At 43.2% G+C, this 11,509-nt stretch overlaps 1 protein-coding gene across 1 annotated transcript; it reads left to right on the top strand.

The window, feature by feature from the left end:
* The first annotated feature begins 252 nt into the window (after positions 1 to 252).
* TOB1 (transducer of ERBB2, 1) lies at positions 253 to 4,229 on the top strand. Its single transcript, XM_047708076.1, has 2 exons — positions 253 to 392; positions 2,279 to 4,229. The coding sequence occupies exon 2, from the start codon at positions 2,424 to 2,426 to the stop codon at positions 3,459 to 3,461; it is 1,038 nt and encodes a 345-aa protein (XP_047564032.1). The 5' UTR covers positions 253 to 392; positions 2,279 to 2,423; the 3' UTR covers positions 3,462 to 4,229.
* The last annotated feature ends 7,280 nt before the right edge of the window (positions 4,230 to 11,509 follow it).

Here is an 11,509-nt window from a genome sequence, read left to right as displayed (position 1 = left end):
ATGGTTACGCGGCCCCGAGCTGTGTGACGCGAGGCGGGCGCGCGCGCACCCCTACTGGAGGGGATGGGGGCGGGGAGGAGATTATAAAACGAGAGGCGGGGCGCGCGCCGCGGCAGAAGGAGCGAAGCTCTGGCCCGGCGCGCAGTGGTCATACTACGGGGATGCTGGGCTGGGCACCGGGCTGTGTGGAGAAGTGAGCGCGCTCGCCTGACCTGTCCCCGTCACCCCGAGCCACAGGGGGCGAGTTCCCGAGGCCCGCGCCGAGGCCCCCGTCCTCCGCCCGGCGACGCCGTCTTGCATTCAGTCTGCTGGCCGCTGCCGGTCCTCCCGAGCCCCCGCCCTGCCGCCCCTTTTCCCCCGCCCTGCGGCCGGCTCTGTGGTGGAAGCAGCCCGTAAGTATCGAGGGGCGGCGGGCGGGGTCCCGGGACCTAGGGGCTCCGGCGGCGTCGAGCCCCGGACCCTCGGGGACGGCGGATTCGCGGCCCGAGCTCAGAGAGGAGCGGCTCCGAGGGGAGCGGCTCCGAGGGGCCCCAGCGGGCCCGGGACCTGGAGGCGGGGCCGGCCGGCGCGTCGGGCTCGGCCGGGGCCGGGAGGGTAAACGGGGAAGGGCAGCCCTGGCCGAGCTGACCGGGAACCGGGGGGTCGGGTCGCCGGGGAGGAGCGGCGAGCTCGAGGGGGACCGCGGGGTCCGCGGGGCTGGTGGCCGCCGGGACCGAAAAGGGTGCGGAGGAGCCGGTGCTCCCCGGGCTCTGGCCGGGTCCCAGGAGCCTCGGGCGGGGGGCGGGAGAGGGAGCGGCGGGTCAGGTTACGGCGGGGGGAGGGGAGCGGCTGACCCGGAGCGGCGGGCGCCCCGACCTGCCCGGTGCCCGGCCCCGAGTAGTTGCTTTGCCATTTCTCGTGGCCTTCCTCCTCCTCCTTTTTGGAGGAGACTTGTACTCTCCTCTCCTTCTCCTCCTCCTCTCCTCCTCCTCCTCCTCTTGCTGCTGCTGCTCCAGCGCTTGGGCTCCGAGGGCTGTGAGCAGAAATCTAATGAGACCCAACTGGCTGTTTATGTAATTCTTCACACTCCTGTCTTAAGGCGTTGCTTTAAAACTACCTTCGGCGGAGCCTGAATTTCGCTCGGTTGCACCGTCAAGCGTTTTGGCTTAATCAGCTGCCTCTGCCGGCGCTCAGGCTTCGGGCTTGCAAAGTGTAGTTTGAGGGCAGCCAGGGATCCTTTTCCCTTTGTCGCCACGAATATGGAAAATGGAACAGATGGATTAATACCAACTTGATTTTTAAAACGTCCTTGTAAATCAACCTCAGTGTACAAATAGATCCCTTTTGCAAATATCTTCTGTTTGCCCTTGATCTTTTCTTATCCCCACCCAGTGCTGATCCAGCAAACGTTTAAAGGTCGACCTTATCGTACAAGCCTCTCCAGCGGTCCTCTTACCGTGAAGGAGGGAGGTGGTTTTGAAAATCAGAATAGAACTCAAAAACCCTGGCCTTTAAAGAGAATAATCAATAGAGTTTTGAAATTAATCGCTGCCTTTGTTACATTTGCTGCCAAAGAGGTATTTTCTGATTTTGAAAAAAGAAGAGAGAAGCTCAATTATTACTTTGTAAGCCCTTAGTGTATTTGAGGCGGCAGCTATGTAGGATAATTTGGTTCATAATTATCCTTCACTAGGATGGCAATTCATTTAGCATTTAGTATTTTTAATTTTAGCATCATGTACTTCGGAAATTAATTTTCCTAACTTCTTCAGTGTCTGAACGTTTAATGATAGAGCAGATCTAAGGAGCATATATCCAGGATGAACTGAAATACAGAATTCACTTCTAAATTAGTGAATAGGAATATGATCGCTTTCTAAAACTGGTATATATGTGTGTGGAGGTGGGTGGATGGGTGTGCGAAGTAGAGTTTCCAATAAATATTCTTTTGAGAACTGAGGGAAGAAACACACTTCATATGCTGGAGATATATAGATACAGATATATATCTATATCTATGTATATTTTAGAGTTGTATTCAGAAAAAAAGAAGTAAATAATAGGATTTTAAATACATTGTTTTAACTGTAAATCCTAAATTGTCCTGTGAGATTTTGAACTTTAATAAACAATTTTCGATTGTATGTTCCTTTATTTCGTGCTGATTATATTTTTCTGACTTTCAGCCTATTAGACTTTTTCAAAAGTAAAATTACTCTGGGGGTAAGAAGAGGTTGTGGGACTTAGATTTCTCTTATTTGGACATGTTTGTTTTTGTTTTGTTTTGTTTTTCTTTAAGGAGCAAGACCACTGAAGGTGAAGGATAATCTACAAAGTACCAGCACTTTGAATGAAAATTTGTTTCTCTGCCACAAACTGAACACTTGTGTGTGCGTGTGTGGGGGGAAGTTGAAACACAAACCTCACTTTGTGGCATAGCAGCTATGCAGCTTGAAATCCAAGTAGCACTAAATTTTATTATTTCATATTTGTACAATAAGCTTCCCAGGAGACGTGTCAACATTTTTGGTGAAGAGCTTGAAAGACTTCTTAAGAAGAAATATGAAGGGCACTGGTATCCTGAAAAGCCATACAAAGGATCAGGGTTTAGATGTATACACATAGGGGAGAAAGTGGACCCAGTGATTGAACAAGCATCCAAAGAGAGTGGTTTGGACATTGATGATGTTCGTGGCAATCTGCCACAGGATCTTAGTGTGTGGATCGACCCATTTGAGGTTTCCTACCAAATTGGTGAAAAGGGACCAGTGAAGGTGCTTTATGTGGATGATAATAATGAAAATGGATGTGAGTTGGATAAGGAGATCAAAAACAGCTTTAACCCAGAGGCCCAGGTTTTTATGCCCATCAGTGACCCAGCCTCATCAGTGTCCAGCTCTCCGTCGCCTCCCTTTGGTCACTCTGCTGCTGTAAGCCCTACCTTCATGCCCCGGTCCACTCAGCCTTTAACCTTTACCACTGCCACTTTTGCTGCCACCAAGTTCGGCTCTACCAAAATGAAGAATAGTGGCCGCAGCAACAAGGTTGCACGCACTTCTCCTATCAACCTCGGCTTGAATGTGAATGACCTCTTGAAGCAGAAAGCCATCTCTTCCTCAATGCACTCTCTGTACGGGCTCGGCCTGGGCAGCCAGCAGCAGCCCCAGCAGCAGCAGCAGCCTTCCCAGCCGCCGCCGCCGCCGCCGCCACCACCGCAGCCACAGCCGCAGCAGAAAGCCTCCGCTCTTTCTCCCAATGCCAAGGAATTTATTTTTCCTAACATGCAGGGTCAAGGTAGTACCAATGGAATGTTCCCAGGTGACAGCCCCCTTAACCTCAGTCCTCTCCAGTACAGTAATGCCTTTGATGTGTTTGCGGCCTATGGAGGCCTCAACGAGAAGTCTTTTGTAGATGGCTTGAATTTTAGCTTAAATAACATGCAGTATTCTAACCAGCAATTCCAGCCTGTCATGGCTAACTAAAAAAGGAAAAGAAAAAAAAAAAAAAAAGAATCCTACAAGTTAAAATGCACGGGCCCAAGGGGGATTTTTTTTCACCTCCTTGAGATTTTTTTTTTTTTTTTTTTAAAGCTTATAGTAAGGATACATTCAAGCTTGGTTACAAAAATAAAACCTGCATCATTTTTCATTTGCCAACCAAGCACAAAGTTATTTTATACTGACTGTATATTTTAAAGTATACTCTCAGATATGGCCTCTTACAGTATTTAAGATATAGCAAGGACATGGCTGATTTTTTTTTTTTTATAAAAAATTGGCACTAATAAGTGGGTTTATTGGTCTTTTCTAATTGTATAATTTAATTTAGTACAAAGTTTGTAAAATACCAGAGGATATATATATTGTTTCTACGACACGGTATTGCATTTCTATCTTTTTACTACAGTGACCTGTGACAGCAGCAGCTTCATGTATTTTTTTTACCGAAATTGTAAAATATCCATCTTAAAGACATCAACTATTCTCAAAATTGTGTACAGGATATTCCTTTAGTGGTGGAATTAAAATGTACGAATATTTGCTTTTTCAAAAAAATGTATTTTCTGTTAACGGTTGAAAAGATTTTTGCTATATATTATGGAAGAAAATGTAATCGTAAATATTAATTTTGTACCTATATTGTGCAATACTTGAAAAAAACGGTATAAAAGTATTTTGAGTCAGTGTCTTACATGTTAAGAGGGACTGAAATAGTTTATATTAAGTTTGTATTAAAATTCTTTAAAATTAGAAACGCTTATCGTGGTCTTTGTTTTGAGGCCTTGGCCAAGAGCTCCCTCTGGAATGAGGATGTAGTTGCTAGTAGTACTGCCGAGAGGTCTGACTCCCAGAATCACGGAGGAGTGGTGGAAAAGCCGCTGTACCGCACCAGATAGGAGCAGTTGGCCACGTACAACGTCTTGTCAGAACGGCGCAGCCTGACCAAGGCTTGGGATGGCTTTATTTACATAGTCTTTTTTTTTTTTTTTTTAAGATTTTATTTGTTTATTTGACAGAGAGAGATCACAAGTAGACAGAGAGGCAGGAGAGAGAGAGAGAGAGGGAAGCAGGCTCTTGGCTGAGCAGAGAGCCCGATGCGGGACTCGATCCCAGGACCCTGAGATCATGACCTGAGCCGAAGGCAGCGGCTTAACCCACTGAGCCACCCAGGCGCCCTATTTACATATTCTTAAGCAACTTTATCCAGCCCACATCTGTCTCCCTGTGAATAGGAATGGTTATACTAAGGCTAGGCAACCGTGTTTTACGGCATGTGTTAAATTGTGTTGCGGTGAGGTCTAAGAGTCCGATGATGAAGTTCACTCATGTCACCGGAGAGGATTTATTTGAAATGTATATGGGGAGACCACTGGATCGGCTTTCTGTTTCTGCATGGGAGATGAATAGCTCAGAAACCTCGCTAGGACAAAGCAGCCGACCTAACTATTTAAAGAGAAGATTAGGTCTGTTTACTAATCCTTACACTTAAAGTTCAGTCATATTTAGCTGGAGAATTGATGATCAAAATCTGCTCAGGACAGGGTGCTAAATGTTAGTATTTGTGTGTGTTTTCCCAGTAAGAAAGTTTATTTTTCTTTCTTTTTTATTTTATTTATTTATTTATTTATTTATTTTTATTTGACAGAGAGAGATCACAAGCAGGCAGAGAGGCAGGCAGAGAGAGAGGAGGAAGCAGGCTCTCCGCTTTTTTAAATACAATGTTTTGCCAACCTGCTGCTTTGGGAGAAGAGGGGAAGGTTCAGAGGTTACTCACCTGTAATGTGTCAAATTGTAGTGGCCTGGTAGGGATGGAATTTTTAAAAAGTGATGAGTTGGAAGTAGGAGACACTATTTTTAAAGTAAAATGAGTCATTTCACTGTTTAAATGTCCATTGATAGTGTTGACATAGTATGGGTGAGAAAATTGCCTGGAATTGGAAGGAAACTACATTTATAGTAGGGAACCAGCACTGTCTAGGATACTGGTGAAATAAATTTGGTCTTAAATGAGTTTTTTGGACACCAGTGTACAAAAGCCTTTTGTCTGCTATCCATGCAGTTTAGAGCGATAAAAAGTTTTAAGGAAAGAAGCACTGGGAATAACCCAGCTGAGCTGTTTCATCCACTCCATGGTGAGGCCTTTGTCCTTGAGTGGACAGAATGAGGCTATGAAGAAGTACTGGGATAGTGATTGGAACAGGCAGAGAGCTGGTCTGCCAGCATTATCAATGACGTGCTTTTGTGATCCCCAAGTCTGAATGGCTGTAAGAACAATCATAATGGTTTTAAGCACTAGTTTCTGCTAGAGACTTCAGGGTGAAGTTATAGGCTTAACAGATAATTGCCTTTTTACAAAGACAACACGCTCTTTCTGAAAATCAGAATTAAAGCAGCTGGCTAGTAGGTACACAACAGAATTTGTAACAGTCTGGAACACTAATACAATCAGATTTTAAATAATTGAGCTTAATGTAAATATGAATATCCTCCACATCTTAGGGATGTGCATAGTGCCAAAAGATTGGAGAAATGTCATATTGCTATGTTTGTTGGTTTGGTGCTTGAATCTTGTTCGGTTTCAAAAAAATCCATTTAATTAGAGCTTGGTATTCTTGAGGACTTTTTTTTTTCTTTTTCTTTAAGGATTATATTTATTTATTTGACAGAGATCACAAGTAGGCAGAGAGGCAGGTAGAACGAGAGAGGAGGAAGCAGGCTTCCTGCTAAGCAGAGAGCCCAATGGAAGCAGGCTTCCTGCTAAGCAGAGAGCCCAATGCCGGACTTGATCCCAGAATCCTGGGATCATGACCAGAGCTGAAGGCAGAGGCCTTAACCCACTGAGCCACCCAGGCACCCCTTGAGGACTTTTTTTTTTTTTTTTCTCAAGAATGAACAGGGACTGTTTTCATGTTCTTTTTGCTCATTAGGAAGGTGTTTTTAAAGTTTTATTTTATTTCCAGTTAACATACAGTGAATTAGCAGGTTCAGGTGTACAATATAGGGACTCAGCACTTGCATACATTACTAGTGCTTATCACCAGTAATCCCCATCAACTATTTCATCTATCCGATACCCTGCATCCCCCCTCTGATAATCATCAGTTTGCTCTCTACAGTTAAGAGTCTGTTCCTTGGTTTGTCTCTCTCTTTTTTCCCCCTTTGTTCTGTTTCTTAAATCCCACATACGAGTGAAATCACATCATCTTTGTCTTTCTCAGACTGAGTTCTTTCACTTAACATTATACTCTAGCTCTATGTCGGTCGTTGCACATGGCAAGGTTTCTTTCTTTTTATGGACGAATTATATTCCATATTTGTGTGTGTGTGTGTGTGTGTGTGTGTGTGTGTATGTGTGTGTGTATCCATTTCTCAATCGATGGACACTTGAGCTGTTTCCATAATTTGACTACTATAGATAATGCTGCTATAAACGTCAAGGTGCATGTATCCCTTTGACTTTGTATTCTTTGGATAGATAGCTAGTAATGCAATTGCTGAATCATAGGGTAGTTCTATTTTTAACTTTTTGAGGAACCTCCATACTGTTTTACAGAGTCGCCACACCAGTTTACACTCCCGCCATGAGGCTTCCCCTTTCTCCACATCCTTGCCAACACTTGCTTCATGTGTTTTTTGATTTTAGCCAAGGAATGGCAATTTTTCTTCCTAAGATTTTACTTTTCAGTAATTTCTACACCCAGTGTGGGGCTTGAACTCACAACCCTGAGATCAAGAGTCATAAGCTCCACTGAGTGAGCCAGCCAAGCATCCTCAGGAATGGAAATTTTTTTAAAAGGTGCTGCTTTTTTTTTTTTTTAATTTAAATTCAGTTCGCCAACATAAAATACATCATTAGTTTCAGATTAGTTTCAGTAGCATTCAGGAATTCATCAGGTCCATATAACACCCAGTGCTCATCACATGACATACTGTCCTTCATGCCTGTCACCCAGTTACCCCATACCCCACCTACCTCCCCTCCAGCAGCCCTCAGTTTCTTTAGTTAAGAGTCAAAAGGTGTGGGGCACCTGGGTGGCCTAGTGGGTTAAGCCTTTGCCTTTCGCTCGGGTCATGATCTTAGGGTCCTGGGATTGAGCCCTGCATCCCAGGATCCAGCCCCGCGTAGGGCTATCTGCTTGCGGGGAGCCTGCTTCCCTCTCTCTCTCTGCCTGCCTCTCTGCCTACTTGTGATCTCTCTTTCTGTCAAATAAATAAAAAATTTTTTTTAATCTTAAAAAAAAGAGTCAAAAGGTGATTTGCTTAGCACCCCTTATAGAGCCTTAGAAAAGCTAGCTTACATCTTGGCTCCAAATCTTTCGCTTCTCACTCTGCTACCACGTTTTGGTTCCTTTGTGGAAAATGTTTTGGTTGACGATTTGATGAGTTACCTTTTTTTTTTTTTAAGATTTTATTTTTAAGTAATCTCTAAACCCAGCAGCCCTGAGATCAAGAGTCACATGTACTACTCTCTGAGCTAGCCAGGTGCCCCTGATGAGTTAATTATCTTCATAGGTCTTTCCCATTGTTTTCACTTCTGTAAATATGGACACTACAGCAGCCTGATCCTGGTGTCCCAAATACTGCCTTACAGATGGCATAGGTTGTTGATGAGTGAGTAAGTTGGTACTAAAAATTAGCTCTCTGGGTTTCAAATATTCCTTTGCTGCCCATCTTCTCTAAAATCAGGTATATTGTCAAATATCCTTTGAATAGCTTCAACCTATATTAGATGACAAATGTAGGCCTTCAGTCAAAATACCTCCTTAAAAATAATGATAATCTTTATTTAGTGTGATTAACTTCTTAGTTTTTGAAGGTGAAATTAAAGGTGCCCTGAGTTTAAAATGTTCTAATATGTGTTGGTGTTAATTTCATTCTCATATACATGGCTTACATGCATTTTTTAAAAGAAGATTGGGGGGCGCCTGGGTGGCTCAGTGGGTTAAGCCGCTGCCTTCGGCTCATGTCATGATCTCAGGGTCCTGGGATCGAGCCCCACATGGGGCTCTCTGTTCAGCAGGGAGCCTGCTTCCTCCTCTCTCTCTACCTGCCTCTCTGCCTGCTTGTGATCTCTCTCTGTCAAATAAATAAATAAATAAATCTTTAAAAAAAATAAAAAATAAAAGGAGATTGTATTTATTTATTTAGTGTTGTTGAGAGTATTTAATTTTTAAAAATTTTTTATTTTTATTAACATATAATGTATTCTTTGCCCCAGGAGAGGATTTTATTTATTTATATGACAGAGAGAAACACAGCGAGAGAGGGGAGCACAAGCAGGGGCAGTGGGAGAGGGAGAGAAGCAGGCTTCTGGTTTAGCAGGGAACCCGATGTGGGGCTCAATCCCAGGACCCTGGGATCACGACCTGAGCTGAAGGCAGGGGCTTTAACCCACTGAGCCACCCAGGTGCCCCTCTTTTGTTTTGTTTTTGTTTTTGTTTTTTGATATTAGATTAGAAAGACACTATCTTCATGTTTAATGAAACTTGGATTGATATCTGTGCATATAACTGGAAAATTAGTCCAACATTTCCATTAAAGCCGTTTTTAAAAAAATGTTTTTAATCATTTGGTTAACAAATACTCACACAGCACTTACTATGTACCATGCACAGTTCCAACACAGTTTACAGAAGGGGAGCTCAGACAGTTAACTCACCCACGATTATATGGCCAGTAAGTGGCAGACTTGGAATTCCAACTCAGTAAACTTCCAGAGTTTATGCTCTTCAAGTCAATACTTTGTTCCCTGGGATTAGTTGTTCATCTGGTTTCAAGTCAGGGGAATAAGACTATTTTTGATGTATTAGCCACATGACTGGTAAAATCTACAGGAGTGTTCATGAGAAGAGTCTAATGGGAGGCTCTTGGCCATGCTTAGAAGTCATGATGATATATTGGGGGAGATATTTTATATTTTTGGTGGCCACATGGAAATGTTTTTAGAAATCATTAAGTCAGTGCTTTAATTTTATTGATTTTCTTAATTCAATTGTATAAATTACTTCTCTCATTTTAGAACCACTACATGATTCCCTCAGACAATAAGGACTGTAGACTTAGTGGCCCCATTCCTTCTAAGTAAAATTGTAATTGTTGGCCTCCTAGAGCTGTTTTCACATACATTTCTCACCTGTGCTATTGATAAATACCAAAAGGAAAGGTCAAATCAGTCACCAAAATAGTCTTCCAACAATGTGTTCCCTAGTACCTATGATCTGTTTCTAAGTTACTTGGAAATACATGATTTCTGTATGTATAGATGTGGTAAATGGTCTTCTTACCCTTATTATTTTTTTTTTAATTTTTTATAAAGAGGCAGGCAGAGAGAGAGGAAGGGAAGCAGGCTTCCTGCTGAGCAGAGAGCCCGATGTGGGACTCGATCCCAGGGCCCTGAGATCATGACCTGAGCCGAAGGCAGCGGCTTAACCCACTGAGCCACCCAGGCGCCCCCTTACCCTTATTTTAAAACAGTAAGGACGTCAAATGACCTCTTATTTCTAACTGGTTCTGAAAGCCTTCCTTGAAAAAAATAAAAATAAATTTTGGTTTAAAAAGTCACATTTTAAAAGCATAGCTATTATGGGTGAACTTACATTCCCATTGGTGTTGCTATGAGTCTGGGGACATGTATACACTGCACAGTGGGGGCACCTGGGTGGCTCGGTAGGTTAGGTGTCCAGCTCTTGGCTGAGCTCAAATTATGATCTCAGGGTCATGGGATAGAGCCTCAAGTCAGGCTCTGTGCTCAGTGTGGAATCTGCTTGTCCCTCTCCCGCTGCTCCTCCCTACACACACACACACACACACACTCTCTCTCTCTCTCTTTCTCTCTCTCTCTTTCTACCTCTCTCAGATAAATCTCAAAAAAAACAAAACAAAAACTGCACAGTTAACAGAAAAACCCATTTTTTAATGGCTCCGAATAATTTTGGTAGTTTCTATGTGGATTAAATCTTGTTATACCAAGTGCCAATCTTTTAGATTTGGAGGTAGTTAGAATTTGATTGGACCAAGTATTTGCTGAACCCTCGTCTGGGCCTTTCGAAGTTTAGCTTGGGCTAAAAGTCATCTTATTAATGGAACATGAAGTAGTAAATGTCTACTAACCATTTCTCAATATTTGGGGTTTAAGATTTATATTTTGGAAGACTTGCTTTATATAGAACCCATAAGTGGAGCTTTGAGATCACCTCACAAACCCTAGAAGAAAACCGTGAGGGGACAGTTCATGTGTGGAGGCTCTTTGAAAGGGAATCTAATTCCTTCCTTAAGCATAGTAAGTGATCTGGCTCTGATGACTCAGTTTCTTCATCTGCAGAATGGGTAGGGTGGGATCCGTGTACTTCCCCAGGCAGTTCGTGAGGTGCTAATCCCCTTGCTATGAAGAGCTGTCAGTGAGGTCATGGAACATATGTTCTCGGGTTTATAGTAGTTAGAAGGCACGAAGTCCAGACTTTGACCCTCGGTTTGTGGACCTTTGAAATTGGAAATGTAAATGCAGACCCCCAACCGCCTTTATTATAGCGACATTTTGTTGTCCAGTCTGTAATTTGCATCCACGGAGAATTAAAAACTCTACGGCAATATCCTAAAAGCTACTCTATCCATGTTTCAGTGATAAATAGCACTGAGTGTGTGTGTCTGGTTTTGAGGCACTGGTGGGGAAACCGTGTTTCAGCATTCTTTTTCATCCAATCAGCAAGTTGATTTAAACCCAGAACACAAGCTGACGTTCCTTTTGAGAGCAGCCAAAAAGGTGGCCGAAGTGTCCATGCTATTGTGAAAAGTATTGAAATGGTGGTTGCTATTTAAACAACACTGGCTCGGGCATAGGAGTTAAAGGTAGCTCTGGTGAGAGGCGTGTCCCACTACAGAGAATGGTGTTAGCTTTATTTTAGTGCAGGTAGAAAAGAAGAGGAGGTTTGCTTTACAGAAGGGAAAAACATTGAGAACTTGGAAGGAAAAACACATTCTGCCTGGCATTATGAGTACTTTACTTCACTGATAAAATATGACCACTGTGCAGA

This window comes from Lutra lutra, chromosome 16, assembly GCF_902655055.1.
Source record: "Lutra lutra chromosome 16, mLutLut1.2, whole genome shotgun sequence".
In the NCBI taxonomy this organism is placed as follows: Eukaryota; Metazoa; Chordata; class Mammalia; order Carnivora; family Mustelidae; genus Lutra; species Lutra lutra.
This window is presented reverse-complemented; position numbering and strand designations above follow the sequence as displayed.

What these genes read in the sequence shown, in the direction of transcription:
- TOB1 (XM_047708076.1), top strand. Translation starts at nt 2,424, where the DNA reads ATGCAGCTTGAAATCCAAGTAGCACTAAATTTTATTATTTCATATTTG.